The sequence below is a fragment of the Vulpes vulpes genome, chromosome 3 (genome assembly GCF_048418805.1).
Source record: "Vulpes vulpes isolate BD-2025 chromosome 3, VulVul3, whole genome shotgun sequence".
Lineage (NCBI taxonomy): Eukaryota > Metazoa > Chordata > Mammalia > Carnivora > Canidae > Vulpes > Vulpes vulpes.
Genome location: NC_132782.1, coordinates 91,220,842 through 91,242,332, shown reverse-complemented (window position 1 = coordinate 91,242,332; position 21,491 = coordinate 91,220,842). Strand labels below are relative to the sequence as shown.

Genomic DNA, 21,491 nt, shown 5'->3' with positions numbered 1-21,491 from the left:
ACAGAGTATTCCCTCACATGAGATTACCCTGCATTGTACTTCTGCCCCCAGGGTTGGGCACTTTTAGGCTATTTCTAGTGTTTTGGAGTGAAGTGGAATTTATCGCTGGCTTTGTGTTCCTGAAGAGGGTACAGGCTGGAAGGGCATCACTGACAGACCTAAGTCTCACACTGGTCTGGGGGAGCTGTGCTTTCAGCTCCACCTCCTGGACCCCAAGACAAGGGCGTGTCCGACTGCAGCCAGGCTGTCTCTGCCACAGACTCTCCAGAGGAAGGAATGGCCAAGTGGCTGGGTTGGGTACCCAGGGAGTAGGTCAGAGGCCATGAGAGCCCCCCAAAACACTCAGGGAACTTAGACCTCCTGGTCATTCTTCGCACTCATGGGGCAGTTTGCCATCTTGAATGTGCCATGTGCCCTGTGCCGTTCCAGATGCTTCACAAGCATTACCCACTTAATTATGATAGCAGTCTTGCGAGGTAGATGTGATTGTCATCCCCGTGCTGCATGCGGTCAACCTGAGGCATTGTCAGATCAAATAATACATTGCTCTCGTTTGTCTTGACCTTCACCATAGCGCCATAAAGAAGGCTGGGCAGGCATCTGCTGAGCTCCATCCAATACAAGGGGGAAACCAAGATTAGGAAGAGTGAAGACTCCCTCTCAGGCGCCTGGACATAGGAAGCTGGGCAGAGACTCCAGCCTCAAGGCTCCTCCATACCAAAGCCCCCCAGTATGGCACCCTCTGAGTATGGTGCCCCTCCAATATGGTGCCTCTCCAGTATGGTGCTCCTCCAATACGGCACCCCTCCAATATGATGCCCCTCCAATATGGTGCCCTATAGTATGGTGCTTCTCCAATATGACACTCCTCCAATATGGTGCCCTGCAGTATGACACCCTCCAGTATGGTGCCCCTCTATTATGGTGCCTCTCCAATATGGCACCCCTCCAGTATGGCGCCCCTCCTGTATGGCATCCCTCAGTCATCTCTACTCATCTGGCCTTGATCTTCACCTCCATGCACATTCCTCCCCATTCATCTACTGCTCCAACTGGAATCCAAGGGTTATCCTAGGTTCCTTTCTCCCCTCCACACCCCACACCTACTCCACTAAATGGTTCCTTGGAGCCTCAGATATTTCTTAAATTTTTCCATTATCCCCATCTCTGTCATCCAAACCACCATTGTCTGCTATGGCTGCCTTGGCCTCCCTGGCTTCTACCTTACACCCTTGTAGCCAGCCCTCTACACTGTGGGGGACAGCATTTACCTGGTTCCTGGCTATTCTGCTGCCTAGCACCAACCACTCACCCCGTGTTGGAAGGACCCCTCTGAGAGCTGCTGCATACCCAGGCCCCCAACCCACTTCCCTCCTACCCACTGGGATGGGGGGGCCCCACGCGCTTCCTCGAAGGCTATAAATGTGCCTGGTTCTCTCCTTCTTCAAGGCCTGTGCATTCCTTCTGCCTTCCTTAGTGTGTTCAGGCCAACCTCTACTCCTCCCTCAGAGCAGCTTAGGTGTCACCTCCTCAGAGAGGCCTTCCTAAGGGTTCCCGGGCCTTTTGTCCTCTTGTACCAAAGCCTGAAGTCATCTTGCTGTTGTGCCATACCAGACACAGACTCTGGTGGGGATACTTTGCCTCTTCCTTAGTCATACCTGTGACAGTAGCATAGCTCGTGCCTGGTGTGGATGCAAGAGGCCCTCCATGTGGCCTGCTTCACATGGTCTGGGGCTCTTGCCATGCAGAAGGTGGGGTGGGTAAGTGAGCTCGGCTTCTAAGGTGGCCACAGACAAACCCAGCCTCTCACCCCCCACATCTTGTGGAAACCCCTGAATATTTTCCTTCCTTCAACTCCATCAGCATATAGGAGATCCAGAGTCTGGGGAAGAGCAGGTATTTTCAAAAAATCTTTAAGCTTCTGAGCTGGTGTGGCAGTTGGGAAGCCATAATGATGCTTTTGGAGACTTCTACCCCCATAGTGTCCATGTGGAGCCCCTGAAGCCCTCTGTGATGAGTCAGGTGCTTCTGGCCAAGGGGTCTCCAGGGTCTCCTCAGACTAACCCTGCTCAGACTTGCAATCGAACCCCAGAAACTTATACTGGGCAAGCAGTAATGTGGGGAGGGATTGGGGGGGGCGTATAAGTAGGTCATCCAGGTGTCTGGGGAGGGAGGCATTGCTGGGATGTACATATACTTGGCAGTCCTTTCTAGAAGCCAGTCCCTTTGTGTCTGGGTCAGACTGTCTGAGAGATCCTGCCTCCAGCACCAGCACCTAAATATCAGGTGGGAGTGTGTATCAGCATCAGTGGCCGTTGGAGCAGAGTGGGAGCTGGCCTCACTTGCCCATAGGAGGAATCTTGGGTAGCAAGTGACTCCATATCTCTTTCCCTCTCCTTTGCAGCCATGAAGTCGGGGGGCACGCAGCTCAAGCTCATCATGACGTTCCAGAATTATGGGCAAGCACTGTTCAAACCCATGAAGTAAGTGCTGGGGGCTGGTTGGGACTGGGATGCCAGGGGCAGAGACAGGTCTGTACCAGCGTGTGCAGCACCAAGTTTCTGGTGGAAAATGCAGTGTTTCCTCCCAGAGGTGTTTTGAGGTGAACTTTGGGTGAATGCTCTGGGCTTTCTCTGCATCAAGGCAAGAAGTTAACACAGGGGTCCTGCATCCTCACCTCCTCCTCTCCCAGGCCTCCCCAGTCCTCCCCATCCCCACCTTCACCCACTGGCAGATCATTCCTACCCCAGTGAGCATAAATGTTTTAAACAAGGAACCTGAATATGGACACCAAAGAATGCTCCTAGAGGAGGCGGCTTTCGCCTCTCCTGCATGCCTCAGGGATCAGCAGACTGTTTTTCTATAAAGGGCCAGCTGATAGGTATTTTAAGTTTTGTAGGCTATATGGTCTGTGTCTCCATGCCTCAGCTCTGCTATCCTAGCCCAAAAGCAGCCAAATGATACATAAATGAACAGGCATAGCTGTCTGTCAGTAAAGCTTTATTTATAAAACTAGCGGTGGGCTGGATCGAAACCCCCCACCACTGTAGTTTCCTGTTCCATAAAATAGAAACCGTGCTACCAAAATAAATATTAAGGCACTTGTTGGCACATGAAAATTTATGGGAGTGGTAGAAAGGGGTATTTGAAAGCCAGGCCACCGCAAGAAAATTCATGAGGAGCATCTGTGTTTTTGGTGTCCGCTCCGATGATGCTGGGGCATAGGTATCCCGTGTGGTCCAAGGTTGCTGTGCCGTCTCCTGTTAGCCACACCAAGGCCATTTGTGAACTGACAAGAGAGAGTTCGTTGCATTTAAAGTGTGGGTTGTACCTCCCAGTGCCCACGAGGACCATGCTGGTGGTGGGAGCTCATGGCAAGCTGCCGGGCCTGGGCTCCACCAGAAGGGGCAGTTGCCTGTGTTCACCAGATCTTGGCCATCTGTCCCGATATCCAGTTTTCAGGATAAGCTAGAAATACAGATATCTTTTTTCTGCTAATTTTCAAATTTCAAAAAGGTTGGTAACTAATTGAGAAACATTCCAAATACCTTAGAGACCCAACAAAATACAGCTACTAGTTGGTAACTTGTTACCAAAGGGGTGATTTGGGGCTGCTGGGATAAGGTGCAAATGCCCCACACTAAGGCGTGGTGCAGGTACCCGTGATGCTGTCAGGGGTCTGTGAGTACAGGCCCCTCCTTTCTGGGTCTGTGCAGAAAGGGAATTTTACAGAGCCTTCAGGAGAATCAGTATAGAAAAAGGAGCTGCAGTGGGCTTGGCTGTCTTGGGAAGGTGGCTGGATGCAGGAATGTGGACAATCAGCATGGCTCATGTAGCCCCCCACTCCAGAAGGATGACTGCGACAGGGTCCACACAGATGGAGAGTACGTAGCCTGGTGAGGGTGTGGGTTCCTCCTGGAACATTCTGGAAGGAATGAGGCCTGGGAAGGCCTGGGCTCCTCATTGGAACATTCTGGAAGGAATGAGGCCTGGGCAGGCATGGGCTCCTTGTGGAACATTCTGGAAGGAATTGAGAACTAAGCAGGCATGGGCTCTTCATGGAACATTCTGGAAGGAATGAGGCCTGGGCAGGCCTGGACTCCTTGTGGAACATTCTGGAAAGAAATGAGGCCTGGGCAGGCATGGGCTCCTCATGGAACATCCTAGGCTCCTTGGGCTTCTTCATGATTTCAGCCCCTCTGTTGAGGAAAATAGTTGAAAGGGTGTGGCCTCTCACAGGGTAGCTGAGGCAGAAGGACTACTTCCGGGTCCCTGATGCCGCGAGGATGCTCTTCCCGCCCCTCCGTGGGATTACCTGTGTGAGCACCTGTGGTCGGGATGCCCAGTGTAGGCTCTAACAACAGCAGTAACGGCAACGTTCCCTGAGTGGCTGCCGTGTGCGCCCCTTGGGCCTGGCCCTGCGCCAAGGGTTACAGGTCTGTTGTTCCGTCAGCAGTCAGCACGCCTCTGGGAGTTACAGGAAGCATTATTACTCCTGCTGTTGTTCTGCCGCATAAAGAGGAGGAAGCCGGAGCTTGGAGAGATGGCGTAGATTGCCCAAGGTGGAGCCCAAAGTCCAGGGTACCCAGCCTCCCCCTCTGCCCTCATCTCCCTGACCACCAGCACTCCGACCTCTCCCTCTGCCCAGCTCCCCCTTCCCCCGCCTCCCCCCTTCCCCTGGTCTCCCTAACCCCCTCCCCCCTCCCCTCCACCTGCCTTCCCCCCACCACTGCCCCAGCCTCCCCTCCCCCTCCCCCTCGCCCTCCTCCCATCTCCCTGACCTCCTCCCCCACCCTCCACCTGCCTCCCCCCTCCTCACCTCCCCCTCCCCTTGGTCTCCCTGACCCCCCCCCTCCACCTGCCTTCCCCACCCCACTGCCCCAGCCTTCCTCTCCGTCTCCTCACCCTCAGCTGCGGCAGCCATGGTGGGCAGCACCCAAGGTCACGGGAGGAGCTGAGTGTAGAGATCTGGCAGGTAGGACAGCCAGGCTGCTGGGTCCCTGGGAAACTCACGTGGCTCACCTTTGCCCCTTCTCTCCTAAACTGTCAGTCCCCAGCCCATTTAGAGCAGGAAGGATGCCTGGTCCTGCCTCTCCAGCATCGAAGGCCGAGGCCACTCGTGGACAGTCTGGGGCAGGGCTTGTGCCAGTGCTTGGCAAAGACCAGTGTGACCTGTGGGCTGAGTGGGGATGTTGAGGCCAGGTGGTAGCCATGGAAACAGGGTTGAGAGTCTCTAGGCAGTTGGGGAAACTGAGGCCAAGAAGGGCAAGCACATGCTCATGGCTGCCAGCTGGACTGCTGGAGCCAGAGCCACGGTGGGTGTTCTGAGGTCAGCTCGTTCCTGGGCAGCCGACGCCCCCCTCCGCCACCCGCCCCGGGCAGAGTGGACACACGTTGGGTCTCTGATGTCCCTCTCGCCTGGTTCTCTTGCTATTTCTGCTGGCTTGGACCCAAGCGCTTCCTCGCACCCAGACCTTCCTCGCTGACTATGTCCTGAGTCTGGCATTGATCGTGGTTCCTGAGGAACCCCGGGGCCCAGGCCCACGACCTGAGGAGGCTGCACACGCCAATCCCGTCCCCAGTGCTGCGGTCTGAACATGAAAACAGCTGTGGTTTATGACCATAGCATTACAAAATTAAAATCCATGATTAATAGTTCTTTTTAAGAAGAACTTTCTTCTATGAGCTCCTAATGGCTTTATAAGTTATCAGTAGCATATTATGAAGTACTTTTCCTGTTTCTGGACATTCTTGCTTTAGGATTAAGTAAGTAAGCTTTCCCACAGCTTCATCAAGACGTAATTCACCTCTCACGCGGTTTGCCCACTTACAGCCTGCGACTCAGTAGCTTTTACTCTATTCACAGAAGGGCATGTCCACCACCACCATCCACGGTAGAACCTTTTGGTGACTCCAGAGGGAACCCCGTGTTGCCATCCCTCCCCGACTCCCCCTGGACCACCGCCGATCCATCTTCTGTGTCTGTGGAGTCACCTGTTCTGGAATTTCATGTACATACACTAGGATATGTGTTCCTTGTGACCAGCTTCTTTCACTGCGCATCGCGCGCTCCAGGCTCATCCACGCACGGCGGGTGGCGGTGCCCTACTCCTGTCTGTGGCCAAATGGTACTGCATATGCTGTGGATGGGCCATGTTTTATTTGTATTTCCACCAGTTAATGGGCATTTGGATTATTTCCACTTTGGGGCTGTTACAAATAACGCTGCTGTGAACCTTCATGTCCATGTGTTTGCGTGAACCTGTGTTTTCATTTCTTTTGGGTCTAAGCCTAGGACTGGAGTTTCTGGATCTGATAATAACTGAACGTAACTGAGGGGCTGCCAGAGTGTTTCCCACGGGGCACACCGCTTACATTGCACAGCGACCTTGTGCCCTGGCCAGCACCTCTTACTTACTACCTGTCTGATTCTGGCCCCCCTGCTGGTGTGAAGTGGTGTCTCCTTGTGTTTTGTTTTGTTTAAAGATTTATTTATTTATTCATGATAGATATATATATATATAGAGAGAGAGAGGCAGAGACACAGGAGGAGGGAGAAGCAAGCTCCATGCCGGGTGCCCGACGTGGGACTCGATCCCGGGACTCCAGGATCCGGCCCTGGGCCAAAGGCAGGCGCAAACCGCTGAGCCACCCAGGGATCCCCTCCTTGTGGTTTTGACCCACGTATTTCTAATGACTTGTGATCTTGTTGAGTATATTTTCATGTCCTTGTTGGCCATTTGTGTATCTTCTTTGGGGAAATGCCTCTTCAGATCTGCTATTTTTTGGTTGGCTTGTTTGGTTAGTAGTTGTAAGAGTTCTTTATTTTGCACATGAGGCCCTCATCACATATGTGGGGTCCTTCAAAGCACGAGCTTTTTATTTTGAGGGTGTCCACTGTGCCTATTTTGGCGTGGTAGTGCCTGTGCTTTTAGTGTAGCATGTAAGTGTTCTGTGAACTAGGTATGCCGTGATGCAGGCGAGGAGAGTGACAGGAGTTTGCAAGTGCTGGCTTGTCCACAGAGCCAGCAGGCCTGGTGGTGGTGTGGCCACAGGCACCACGTTTCTCAAAGGCAACTGTGAGGAGCTGGTGGTTTAGCAATGTGCGGTGGAGACAGTTGGACAGGCCAGAGAGTATGGGCACTTTGCAACAATTTCAACTTGCTTCTTGAAGAACGGCCATACAGGTAGGCGCATGATGCCAACTGTGAGCACCTCCTGGCAGAAACATGCACAGCCATCCCACAGTTGCCCACAGAGCCCTGGGGCCTGGCCTCGTGCCTCGGACCCACACTGTACAGACCCCACTCTCCTGCTGCTCAGGTGGGATGGAGAGCAGTGTGTGTCTGCTCCTACCACGGCCCCGGGAGGAACTCACGGCTGAACTCAGAGTTGGTGCTGTGTACGTGTGTACAGAGCAAATGAGGGGGTGGGCGGACAGTGGCAGACATGAGCATGTGAGCAGCCACCCTCACCTCCAGGTGTGACGGGGGGCTAGTGAGTGCATGTTAGGCAGCTGGATAGCTTCTCAGAAGGGACCTCCAGCTGAGGCCTGAGGTTGAGGTCCTAGCACTCCAGACCTGGGGACCCGAGAGCTGGAAGAGGGTGAATGCTGGACTCCCCTCAGGGAGCACCAGTCAGCAAGAAGGTCCATGCCTACTGCTGGCAGAGGGGTGCAAGTGGTGAGTGAGGGGAGGGCTTTGTTGGGTGTCAGACGAGGCGGTGGTGTAGATTCAGGGCTAGGGTGAGTGAAGGGTTCTGCCCGGGGGCAGGGGCACCCAGCAGAGAGGTGCATGTGGTGGCCTGGAGCCTTGCAGAACAAACGTGCCTGCATCGAGTGTCATCTGCTGCTCCCTTGCCTGTGACCTTACAGATGCCCCTTGTCTGCTCTGGGCCTCGGTTTCCTTACATGGCCCCAGGCTGGATTCTGTGAGGCTGAGGGTCCCTCCATGTCTTGGGAGGAAAAGGCTGAGTGCTGGGTTTGGTGGGAGATCCAGGGAGTCACCTGCAGTTTCCTCCATAGCATTAACTCGAGCTCTACAATGATTTCTGGGCACTCTGGGGTTTTGGGTTCTGACTATCCCAGGGAAGGTGACTATTTGGTGCTACCGCAGGCAGGCCAGAAAAGGAGTGCAGACGCGCTTCTCCTAGGGTCAGCCAGCACCCGGGAGGCCAGTGTGAGGGTCCCATCATAACCAGCACTGCTGGGCTGTCCCTCAGCATCGGAGCCCCTCAGTGAAGTGCACACCAGAGCTTAGAACGCCTCCTGTGCCTATATGCGGTTTGGGATCAAAGTGTCTTCAGAGGCCATGAGGAAGGGGAAATATCATGACCCATTGGTAGCTTCTCAGGGAAAACTAACTTCAGCAACAGGAATGACATTGCTGGGGTTATGATTGCTGGTGCTCTGAGGGCTAGCCTCGCCTGCAAAAAAATAAAGAGAGAGAGAGAAACAAGAAAAACCCTGCAAGTCAGGCTCAGTGAAGTCTGGGATGGGTCATTTTGAGGCTGGGTTAATGACTGTCATCCAAGGCTTGGGGAAACCTAAAACCTCAGGAGGAAGGTAGGAAGCTCCCCACAGGAAGCTCACTGTACCTGGCCTGAAGGTGGACAAGGTTGAGGTCTTGGGTGCGGCGCAAGGGTATCACAGACCCCCTGAAGAACCCCATCATGGAGGAACAGACCAAAGTTTAGGGTGGCAGGGGGACATGCCTGAGGGCACCCAGGTCACCCAAGGCCACACAGTCAGGAGGTGAGGCTGGAATAGGCTATGCAGATAACTGACCCCAGCGCAGCTGGGGTGCTACTCAGATCTCAAGGCAGGCGCACCCCGGCCCAGGACCACAACCGTCCCTGATACTGTTAAAATGTAGGTTAACTTCCTAATTCCTCATTGATGATACTTGAATTCTACACTTACATATGCACCCCTGTTTGAGTGTCTGGGGCCAGAAGTATGAACCCAAGGTGTGCAGGCCACGTTCCCTCTCTGGGCTCCAGGGAAGGGTCCTTCCTGCCTCGTCCAGCTCCTGGCTGCGTGGCCTCCTCCATGCGTGCACACCCATGCTCCCCTCCTCCATGAGGACCCCACCCTGCTCCAGTGTGACCTCAACGTAACCATCACCACCTCAGAGTCCCTGCTTCTGAGTAAGGCCACGTTCGTGGGTACCAGGGCTCAGACTTGGATGTACCTTTTGGGGGACAATTCAACCTGTTAGCGCCCCCGGGTAAGACACGGCCTGCATGTTCACCAAAACCTCTTCTCAGCATCAGAGTTGACAAAGGTACTAAAGACTCTTCATCTCTGCTGTTCATCTGTTCGCCCTCCGACCCCCCAACTTCCTTCTCTGTGTGTTGAGAGATTGGATTAGGTCAAGAGTAAATATCCTAAGCATTGCTACAATCCAATTCCTGCATGCAGACAGCTTGCCCTGGTCCTTTATTGTGTGGAACATGCCAGATGCCTTATGCTGAGTGCTGTGCTTGCAAGATGCCGCTACCTGCAGCACATCTGCTCCTCTTACCAAACTGGGTTCCGTTGTATGAGTGCATCCCCCTGTTGATGGATGTGCAGCTTGCTTCCAGTTTGAGGATGTTATTAATAACGCTGCTATGGCCACTCTTGTACTTTTGGAGGACCCTGTTTTTGTGAAGTGCAATATGCTCAGAGTGAAGTGCTTGGTCTCAGGGCGGGGTGGTAGTGGGCTGTGGTAGGTCCTGCCAAAGTTGTCCAAAGGCCGTATGGTAGTCTGTGCTCCAGCAGCCTAGCGTGAGGGTTCCAGGATGGAGCCTTGTGCCTGGGCTGGATGCTGAGGTCTCTGCTGGCCGTGGGGCTGCAGGGGGTCCTCACAGGCCCATGAGAGGTTGTCCACACAGCCTGGAGAGGTCACAGGCAGCAAATGTGCTGATCCCCAGGTCTGGCCTGGGTCCCCACTGCCCTTGCCTAGGTGGGTGGGAGGCTTCCTGCTGTCCTGCTCTAGGCTCCTGCATCTGAGAGAACTACTGGATGGTGTTGGGGCCCCCGGTATCCACGTATCTTGGTGCAGTATGGACATGTGTTGGTGGCGATTTCCCCATGGGGAGAGTGTGCCCCTGCTTCCCCCACCATGTACTTCTCTTCCTCCTCCTCTTTAATGTCTTGACATGGCTGTAGAAGGAACGTGTGTCCCAGGCAGCCATGCTGAGTTTTGACCCTCACGCTCAAGAAGGCCATTTCCTCATCTTTGCGTGTCCATCAGGGTTTTCCATCTCTGCTCTGGCCTGCATCGGAGCGGGTGATGGGGGATGTTACGTGGCTCGCATCAAGTCATCTGACCTTTTCAACCACACAGGTAGGCTTTGTTTTTATTGCCAACTCTCCTTTAAGGAGGAGGAAACTGAAGATCCAGAGGGTTTAAATATCAACAGGGAGTGACTAGGTGGCCAGGGCACAAGTCCAGCACCTTGGACACTAGGTCCTGGCCCTTTGAGTGGCAATAGGCTGCTGAAGCAGGGCCGTCTTGGGAGTTGGAGCCTGCCTTGCTGGGACCGGGGTGCCCACAGGGAGGCACTCACTAGGCTATCCTCCCAGCCTGCAGATTTCCGGAACCACCACACATGGTGAAGAGGCCTCACTCTGTCTCCTGATTTGTCTCCTGTCTGCTATTTTGCTGTGTTGATGGTGTGCAGGGCAGGGCCTCCAGCCCTGCATGTCCAATCTGCCTTGATTTACCTCTTCTCTGTGGCCGGGGATGCAGCTCGGCCATGTGTTCTGTGCATGCTGCAGACCCTGCAAACTGGCCATCTGCTTTTCTTTCCTCTTACAAAGAACAGAAACGTGTGTGTGGATGTGTTTGTGTCCCAGAGAAGCCATCTGCCAACAGCTGTTTGGGGCCGAGGAATTCCTAGCAGCCAAGACGCATACACAGAGGCAGCTGTAGAAAATGTGCAGGCCGAGACGGTATCTTAAAATGCTCTGACCAAGTGTGGTCCACCAGGCAGAGTGCATGCCGGCAGGAGAGCAGGGCCCCTCCCCATGACCCAGGCCCTGCTCTGGGTTGCAGCCATGTGCCTCCCCAATGAACTGAGGGCCCAAGTGGACCTGGGCCAGCCCATTCCCTTGTGGGATGAGCAGGTTCAGCTGGGAGACTCTCAAACTTAACATCAACTTTCCCAGGGGCCCTGGGGCCACTCAAGAGGCCACACACTGGAGACCACTTACCTACCATCCCCCCCATTGACCTTTGGGCCTCCCGCATGACCCGTAGCCCACCAGGGCCCATCTTCATGTGCTTGTGCTTCCTCTGGGTTGCTGATGCAGGGGCTCCCTACCCCTTGCTGAGGCCCATCCTCTGTGTAATGTGAGGCCTCAGGGGTCTTCAAGTTCTGAGAAGAGCAGGGTCTACCCTGGGGCCATCAGGGGGTAGAAATTGTCCCTGTTGCAGCTCTGACACAGACTGGTGGCTGGGAGGTGCCAATTTCCCCCTGCCTCCCCTGGGCTTGCGTGGGCAGAGAGGCTGTGGTGGGCTCTCCATGGTCCCCAGGATGCCTGCCCCGTCGGCAGGTTTAACCACAACCTGGGGTTCCAGCTTCTTTGTAAAAGCATGAAACCATGCACACTGTCTCCACTTACCACGTTCGTGGGGACAAGGACTCAGAGAGGCCCCGTGAAAGCTTGTGTTTGCCCGGCCATCCTGGAGGAAGAGACACATACAGCCATGGGCTTTAATTCCATTTTTACCGTGATATTATTGGGCTGTGGCATGATGTGAGTTTCAGGGGGTTCGACATGTTGATCTGATACATTCACATGGCAACATAGGTCAGCAGGCCTGACCACCCCGTGCAGTGGGAGCAGTTAAGATCTAATTTCTTCTCAAGCCTGAGGGTTAGGATACAGGTTGGCTGCATCCTACCTACCCAGGACCCACCTATCTATTGGCTGCAAGTTTATGCCTTAAACAGCATCTCTCCAATTTTTATTTTTATTTATTTTTAAAAATTTTTAAAAAGATTTTATTTATTTATTCATGAGAGACACACACAGAGAGGCAGAGACACAGGCAGAGGGCAAAGCAGGCTCCATGCAGGGAGCCCGACGTGGGACTTGATCCCAGGACTCTAGGATCAGGCCTTGGGCTGAAGGTGCCACTAAACTGCTGAGCCACCCAGGCTGCCCCATCTCTCCAATTTTTAGCATCATTCCATGTTCCTGTTAGTTGAGCCACGTAGCTCATGTCCAGACACATAGCTGCAGAGACATAGATGCCACTGTGGTCAGGCTCCTAAACCTCCCCGGGCCTCAGTATACTCTTCTGTGAACTGGGATCATGTACCAGGGGCACCATGGGACATGCTGGGACACATCATTAAGGCAGCCCAAGTCAGACCCGTAGGCCATTGGAGGATTCAGTACAGACAGTGTAGCTGGGCCCTTTGGTGGTCTTGACCCTACTGGCCTGGCCTCACCACCTCTGCCAGCTGTTTGCCCAAGGGAGGGCCCCAGCTCAGCCCTGCACACTGGCCTGCCCACTGCCTTCAGTTTGTCCAGTTGGTCCCCATCGAGCCCTGGGAGTGGCCTTTAACACTATTACGTGACCTGTGTAATGTCTCCAATAAGCACAAGGCCCAGGGACCTCAGAGGAGCCTCAGCCTCCAAACTCCATACCTGGTCTCTCAGGGCGACAGGGGTCTGAGAACACTTCCTGTCGGTGGGCATCATACAGCTGCTGCTCTGACCCCTCCTGGCTCTCCAAGCACGACCCATGTTCAATAGCCAAGGCTCAGCCCAGGCAGGGGGCTGGCCACCCCTTCCTCCCAGGGTCCACTGTAAGTCAGTGCTTACTGATTGGCAGGGCTAGGAAAGGGGGGGTGAGGTCCCTGACAGGAGTCAGCATGGGACCCGGCCCAGCCCGCATCTTACAGATGTGCAAGCCCAGATTGGAACCAGGGGTGACCTCAGAATCACTGAAGGAACAGCATGGCCAGGCTGTGAAGGGAAGAGTCCCCAGTGCTCCCACCCACAGCAACTGGAGAGACAGGCACACAGCACAGCACATGTCCTAGCAGAAAGCCCTTCATCAAGCAGGAGATGCAAACAGTGAACCCACCTGGCAGGGGGGCAAGGCTGACCCTCCCCAAGCCACAGGTTTCTTTCATGAACACCATGGTTCCGAGGCCCAGAAGTACACCAGGAGGGCTCTGTGGGTAGTGAGACCCCAGAGGCCTGAGGGTCGACACAGTTGAGGCCGTGTAAATAGCAGATGAGACTCTGACAAGAGGTGATCCTGAGAATGATTCACTGATCCTGTAAGAACCTTCGGTCTTGTCCTGTCCTGTGTTCACTGTGCTGGACTCGGGGCTAAAACAGTTCCTGGAGGGGAAAGCTCAGGCTGGTGTGTGGCATAGACCTAGGCAAGACCACACGACAAGGTCAGACAAGGTGGGAGGGCAGGAAAGAAGGGTTCTTGGCTGCCAGACCACCATGAAGATGACCTTTGGGCCAAGTCTTGTATATATAGGTATATAGGACTTCTTCCTGGAGGCAGGAAGGGTGCTAGGCACATGCCCTACATACTAAGGCTCATAAAATAAAAAGATTTTGAGGATCGGTGAGTGAGCAGTTAGGAGTTTCAAGGATTTGTCATTCTGCTGCGAAATAATCCACGTTTTGTCTGCACTGGTACACTGACCCAGGCCCCAAAGGCAAACTGATTGCCCAATAGCCAGTCCCCGGGTGTGGGGCCAGCAGAGGCCTGGCCCGACCAGAGGTGAACAAGGACCCGTTTGTGTCCCTGCTCTGCTCGGGCCAATCTCCAAGCTCACTTCCCACCCTCGTTCTGACTGGCTTCCAGGAGCTCCAGCATCCTCCCCTGTGGGGAGTCGGGCCAGCACCCTTGGTCAGACTTGACCCACTCAACAAGCTGAGCAGCGATGCGGGCCGTGCTGCAGTCCATGTGTTTCTGAGGAAGCTCTTAGGCCAGTGTGGGCAACGGGCAGGAGGCACTGGTGCGGTGTGAACCCAGGGCCGGCCAGGTCCAGGGGGCTGATGGTGAGGAGGCACTGCTGGACATGTCCAAAGCAGTGAGTGGGCTGACACCATCAGCCTCCCACCAGGGCCCTGAATCCTGGAAATATTTGAGAAGTGGCCTGATTGCCCCCATGCAGGGAGCAGAGGGCCACCGGGGAGTGGCTCCAAACCCCAGTGGCCTGCGCACCAGACGGAGGCCAGTCAGATTTCTTCTGACACTCCACCCTCTGGGAGGCTCTAAAACCCTGGGGCCTGGCCCTAAGCAGGGGTCTCTCCAGCTGGCTGAAGAGGTGAGTGGAGGGAGCTCCAGGGTGGCCATCCAAGGGATGGTGAGCAGCCCAGTGCAAGAGTGTGCGTGTGTGCACACGCACATGCAGGTAGGCACACAGGAAGTCAAGACCAGCACTCATCTCCCTAGCCAAGGTTCAGAGGTTGTGGGACCGGCTCCTCTCTGGCCTGAAGCTGGTTGTTGGCTTAGGGCCACACGTGGACTATGTCTTCTCTTGGAGCAGCAACCAGGCTGCCACCCAGACGGGCAGTTTGATGCTGAGAGCTCAGCCAGCATGCGTCTTGTTGTCAGGGGGTGCCCACTGAACACTCGATCCTTCCAAGTACCTCCCTGCACACACGCAGTTACAGTAACAGGGATCGGGGGTCTAACTGTTATCTGTGCTCTCTTAGACCAGGAGCTCCATGGGCAGGTCTTGTGTTACTTTTCCTCAACTCTGTGTCTGTAGCACAAGCCACATGGTAGGTGCAAAATAAAATGAGTGTGTGAATGAATGAATGGAAGGACAAAGAACCTGATGGGGTTTAATGTGCATAGCCCACCAGTGAGGGCTCCCCTGGTATCTGGATCACCGGATGGGTCACACATGGTCCCCGCTTGAAGGAGTAGGACCCTACCAGGCTGTCCTGGCCATGGGGGAGTGCATGCACACACAGCAATCAGAGTTGTGGGGACCTGATGCTCTGGATCTGGGGCAGGTGGAGGTCCCTGATATGGGGTATGGACAGGCTCCTCAAGTGACCTGTGGGCAGGCTCCAAGCACAGGTGGGAGCCCTTCTGTTGTGGTGGCAGGTCCCGCTAGGGCCTTTGGCCTGTGTCTCTGGAGCACTCAGCCTGCATACCTCCCAAGTCTCTGGGAGTGATGAGCAGATGCCACATTTCCTACGGTCATTTACTTGATAGGCCCTCAGCTGCAGGGCACTTGGGTTGTCTCCAGCTTTGTGGGTTATTTTTAGAGTCAGGAAAAAAAATGGACCTTCCTAATTGAAAAACAAGTAAGTTACAACCCAAAACAGGCTTTTGGGAGACTCTCCTGGGCCTCCCCAGCCATTGCTGGATAGCACTTGCTAGTGCACCCTCAGAAGACAACTGTTCACCCTGAGTTCCGCTGCCCCAAGAATAAGTTGGATTTCATCAGCCTGAGAAGAGACAGCAAGAGAAGAAGCCATGGGGATAGAGTGAGGCTCTCTTGACCTGCAGGGGGCTGTGACCAGGAGCCATATGGGGATTCCCACCAACCCCGGCTTAGCTCCCCTAGGGTCCCCTGCAAGTGTTTTCCCTGGGATCCTAGTGTCCCCATGCATGACTGAGGAGGACACAGTGACCTGCTCTGCCCCTGGCCCTCTGAGCCCACCGGGAAGACTGGCATGGCACTGCCCACTCAGAGAATGTGGCACATCCCTTACAAGAGGGCCTCGAGCTCTTGGGAGCTGGCTCAGATGTCTCAGCACTGTGTCCACAGAGGGGACCCAGAGTCTCAGCATGGAGATCGCTGCCTACGGCCACAGAAGGGCAGAGCTGCTGGACACCAGTGCTGTGGCCCCGAGGGATTGTTGCTCCGTGGCTCTGTGTGTGGCCCTGTGTGGCCCAGCACGGGTGCTCATGCTGGCTTGCCCTTCCATGGTCCCAACATGGCCAGGCCTCCCTAGCCGCTGAGGTCACTGCAGCTTCCCCAAGCGCCTTGCTGCTGTACCGTTAGCCAAGACTGCATTAACTCAGGCTGCCCGCAGAAGCTAACCGTCCTCTCCTGCGCTTACTTGGCAGCTGGGAATTCCTTTGCTTAGCAAAATAAAAAGGAAAGGAAATTATTAACAATTCTAAAGCAGTTGCAGAAACCTGGCAGGAAGATGAATAAATGGTAAGAACATCATAAAACCTTCAGAGAGCATGGTTCTGAACCTGCACCTGCTTTGCCCCTGTGGTGCAGATGGAGAAGTGGAAATCCGTGTGGGGAACTCCAGGCAGGACCCACCACCCCACCTCTCAGCCAGGCTCCTGGCTCGCTGCAGCACATGTTTCCTTGGGGGCGTCTGGCAAAGATCCCTTTTGTTTAAAGGGAAGTCATTTCTTCCAAAAATGTTCTTCCAAACAGCAATATCAAGGGTGTCTTTTTGTATTTTTCTGTGGTTATCATGGTCTCTGGGGTGCCTGCCAGTGTGTGGGCCGTCATTCTAATTGTCTTGAAAGAGAGGGAGGATTAAAAGGCGGGTAAGAAAATATGATTTTCATTTTCCTTGTGCTGGGGAAGCAAGTGGAAGTCAGGGACTTCTCTCAAGTCCAGCTGTCTCTTATGCCCCAGAAGGAAATATTGCAGACTTTAGGTCTCCTAAAACAAGCTTGGAGAATGAACTGGAATGTCCCCACCCTCTGGATGAGTTTGTTTTTCTGTTTTTCAGAGCAGTCACCCTGGTGCTGAATATCCACGGTTTAGTGGATCGGGAGTCAGTATCATCTCGTCTTATTCCCTATAAAAAAAGTGTTGAACCGCAAGGCCTTGCACACCTGTGTTTTCGGGGCTGCTGCAGAAGGTGTATCCATGTCCATGCTAATTTCATTTGTTAGTCATCCTCGTGAACGCTGGATGAGCTGGCAGGAGGGTATTTAAAACACAGCGGATCTTAAACTTTCGAATGAGTTGTTTTCCTCCTTGACTTGAAATCAAATGGCTTCCTTTACAGTTCCAAATCTTTGAATCACTTTTTTTTTAAGATTTTATTTATTTATTCATGAAAGACACAGAGAGAGAGAGAGAGAGACAGAGAGAAAGAGAGAGAGAGAGAGAGAGAGAGAGAGAGAGAGGCAGAGGGAGAAGCAGGCTCCATGCAGGGAGCCCAACGTGGGGTTCGATCCCGGGTCTCCAGGATCAGGCCCTGGGCTGAAGGCGACGCTAAACCGCTGAGCCACCTGGGCTGCCCATGAATCACTTTAAAAAAAAAAAAAGAAGAAGAAGATTTATTTATTAGAGAGAGAGTGGGGGGGAGGGGCAGAGGGAGAAGAAGAGAGAATCCCAAGCGGACTCCTCACTGAGCATGGAACCCAACCTGGGGCTTGATTCTACTCCCTGAGATCACAACCTGGGCTGAAATCAAGAGTCGGATGCTCAACTGACTTGAGCCTGCAGCCCCCCACCTTGAATCACTTCTACATTGGTTTTTACTGAATTGGCCATAAGATGGTTAATTTTTTCACCCAAGCAAGTGTGACTGTTCTCCTGTGTAGCCTACGTTGAAGAGACCTGTGGGGAAGTCTGGAGGCTCCTCGTGGTCACCTGAATAGTGGCAAGTTACCTACGGTGCTGAAGTCCAAGAGGCCACGGCTCATAGTATAGCTGATTGGGAGCATGGGCAGGTGTGTGCCCAAGTAACATGATGGCAGGAGGAGGACCCGTCCACCAGCTGTGGTCATGATGAGGCCCATGACCATCAGAGAAATTTTGACAAAAATAGAAGCCAAGTTAGTAGGAAGCCCCACCCCTGGGCACTGCCTTGCCTTGGCGACTCCCATCCCATGGCTTCTGGAGAGAAGGGCTCAGCAGCTAAGCTCAGAAACCTCTCCAGCCTGTGCGATGCCAAGGGTTTCTGTCAAGGGCCAGCTCCTTGAGGGCTCAGGTCCCCTGTGCAGGTCAGGGAGGCCCCAAGAGTCTGTGGCACTTCGGTGGTGGCCACTGGGGCCAGCGTCATGGCTCAGCATGGCAACAACAGGCCAGCTCTGCACCCTTGGACTGGAGGCCACCTCCCCTGTCCTGCACAGCTGAGGTGCCAGTACCATGGAAGGCCCTGAGAGGGTGGCAGGGACAGTGTGCACAGTGACTGCATGCTACTAGCTCTCAGTGGTTTCCAGAGCTGGTGTGAGCCACAGAAATAAATGTGTCCCACAGGGAAGCAGCAGGCACTGGCCACCACTTGCCAGAACCAAGGCCTTCCTATAGGTGCCGGCCTCCTGGGCACACACCATGTCCTTCACCAAGACCAGCTTGGGCTCGCTGGACAGCGCCCCAACTCAGGCTGCATCAGCTGATGGCATGGTCAGGGCCTGGGTGGCCGCCTTGACAGGTTAAAGTCCCATGAACGTACAGGTCCCTCCCTAGGCCACCTCATCCTGAACTGGAATCTCGACCAACTGTCTCATGTACAGACAGGACCAGAGCCAGGTTCTGAGCAGCACAAGGGCACAGCCCGGCCTGCAGCCCTGCTCGCTCTGCACCTTGGGTGCCCCGCCGCCCCCCTCCTCCCGCCAGGCCCCAAAGAGGTCAGTCCGCCCGCCTATCTTCACGCCTGGATTAGCAGTTCTCCTTGTAACCTTCACACCTCCAGATTCTTGTGGAACAGACATGCTTTCCAGGGCTGAGGGTGCGTGAGTGCGTCTTCTGCTCTGCACTCATTATGCAGGGTCTTCCTGCCCCATGACGAGTCTGTACCTTGCCCACTCCTCCAGGGTCTTCTGCTGCCCTCAAGTTTATCTGGCATGCACGTGCCGCAGGGGTGGAGAATAGGGAGAGGTCTGGGGGGCATGGATTGGGGTGGTAGCCTGGGGGGCATGGATTGGGGTGGTAGCCTGTCCTTTCTGCAGCCACGGAGACTCCAGAACAACACAGGTCTGATCTAGAGTCTAGGTGGATGAACAGGTGCCAGAGGTTTTGAATAGGACAGGCACGTTTTACCAAATAAACAGATTGCCCCACACCTGCATGGGACCAGAATTAGCAGGAAATACTCAGTGGGCCGTAGGGCTAAAAGGTCACGCTGAAGGAGCTGCCAGGAGCGGCCCTTCTCTCCCCTTCTAGAACATGTGCCAGCTGAAAACCTGATATTAAACAGCTTAATATATCTCTTTAATGACAAGGTGGTTGTTTTCTGCTGTGTGAGTGATGGGAAAATTATCCAGGATAGAAAGGCTAATTTTTGCTTCTCTGCCTTCATTTGGTGAGTCAGGGATGTGCTATGTGTTTAGGAGGAAAGGGAAAGCATTTGCCTTATCTGGTGTTTTCCCTGCCTGAGGCTAGCCAGGCCCCCAGCGAATCAGACCCCGGTCCCAGGTACCCAGACGTGAGGGGATCACCCTGAATTCAGCCTTGTGTGTCCTTGTAGGAGGGAAGCAGGGGAACCAGGGACGGTGATGGGACTGCCCGAGGAAGCTACTCACACAATGGTCAGGAGACCAGCTGATTTGCTCCACCATAGTAGCTGGCCAACACCTGCCTCGGCCTTTCATTAGCAAAGATGGTCAGGGGCCCGAGCATTCCGGGGACAGCGGGAACAGTGGTTAAGTGCAAAGGGCCTGGGGCTCCAACACAGAGACCCCATCAAGTTCAGCCTATTCAAGGCACAATAGGCAGATGGTGAGAAGTGGGATTTGGGCCATAGCGGTGGGGGTGGGGTGGTGCACATTGTGATAATGGGGTCCATTGGAGTGCAGTGGGTGCTCTTAGAGTGAGCGGGAATGGCAAGAGCAGCATTGCTCATGGTCATCAGGTAGGAGACACTGGTGGGTGGTGCTTAGGGACATGCCCTGGATGGGATCCTCTTAGGCAGAGGGTTCCAGAGGGGGCCATCCAGGCAGCCACACTGCACGTCCCCAGCTGGTAAGGGTGTTGGAGAGCACTGGCTCTGTTAGTTCCTACAATAGAGTGAGCAGGGAGCCCGGCACACGGGAGTCCTGGCAGCCTGCTGTGTGCCCCAGCATGGACATGCGTGTTTCCAGCTGAGTGGAGGTGCAGTGATACCTGCAAACTTGCTTCCCGGCGGTTTCTCTGGGGCCCCTCAAGTGTTCTCTTTTCTCTGCTTCTGCCCTGCGGGGTTTGGTTAGGAGTGCTTTTCCCCTGATACACAAGAGGTGCATGTGTGGCCCACCTCTCTCCGGGCCTCAGTGTTCCATCTGCACTCAGGGACCTCGGGGGCCCTCAGCTCTGACAAGAAAACAGTTGTGGGACAGCTGTCTGTGCCCCGAGCAGTCCCACAGCTATCCCTGCTCCAGAGCCTGACCTCAGAGTTTGCAGTTGGCTCTGTTCTGGCTCTTGTGTCCCATCCGATCGGCCTCAGCCCCCATGCCTGCCATATGGAACCCACTGACCGGACAGGCATTTGGCTCCCTCACATGGGACTGCATACCTCTGTCCCCCTCTGTAAAGCCATCTGCAAACTGAGCCCTTTCTAATCGACGGTGTCCTGGCTGTGGATGGGGACACTTCACAGGCTGTCATGAAGGTGCGGGGAGTGGATCCACATACACAGCTTAGCTCATAGTAAGAGCTGGATACTGCTGGATTTTCTTCCCCCACAGGCTTTAGTAAAAAGCTGCCAATTTCCTCTATTTTTAACCAAGCACAAGTTTTCTGTTTTCCCACAACTTAAAGAACATTGAGATGTGAATAGCGACAGTGGGGACTGGGCGGGGAGGAAGGGAGTGGTCCCACTGCGCTGAGGGCCAGCGGGATGGAGAAATCACAGTTGTTGGGAGCCAGGGCCTTTCTGGGGACTCAGGGACCGTTCCTGCAGCCAGCCCTCTAAGCCGGCGCATGGCATCCCCAAGTCCCCAATGAAACCTGGCACCCGACCCAGTCCTAGTCCCCAGAGGTGGTTCTGATCCGGCAGGAAAGGCAGACATGCAGGGCCAGCGGGAGCCATGTGTGACCTTGGGGCTCCCTGGAGAAAGAACCCAGGACCTGCCATTTCTGACTGTGTGATTCTGCACAGGCTTTTCCCCCTTCCTGACCTTGGATTTCCTTGTCATTAAAATGGGGACAAGGACCAGAGCCCTGGGGGACTCACGTGGTCTGTACTAGATCCTGCCTCTCTGGCTTCTTCAGAGGCACCTTCTCTCAAAATGTTCTGCATCATTTCTTAAAAGTCTAATAAACGTAGCAGTGATGGCATGACCCAATCTGAGGAAAGAGACCGGATTTTACAACTGTGCCAAGGTTGCTAAATCGCCGTGTCCTCCCCGGTGCTTTCCTGTTGCCAAAGGTTCTGTGCCAGTGGCCTGTGCTACTGTGGCCAATTACCAGAACTGAGTGGCTTGAGGCAACATGAACGTGTTCTCCTACAGTTTTGGAGGTCTGCAGACTGTGCTACTTCTGAAGGCTCTGGAAGGCCATGTGTTTGCTTGCAGAGAAAGGCAGGAAGCCTCTAGAAGCTGGAAGGTCAGGAAACAGATTCTCTCCCAGTGCCTCTCTCTGAAGCCACCACTGTGGCCTCT

At 54.4% G+C, this 21,491-nt stretch overlaps 1 protein-coding gene across 1 annotated transcript in view; it reads left to right on the top strand.

Annotated features, from left to right (window-relative positions):
* The window catches only part of FAM20C (FAM20C golgi associated secretory pathway kinase), a 48,789-nt gene that overhangs the window by 10,849 nt on the left and 16,449 nt on the right, over nt 1-21,491 (top strand). The window contains exon 3 of the mRNA XM_026011249.2: nt 2,405-2,483. Within this exon, the coding sequence (XP_025867034.1) occupies nt 2,405-2,483 (79 nt within the window). The remainder of the gene's footprint in view (nt 1-2,404; nt 2,484-21,491) is intronic.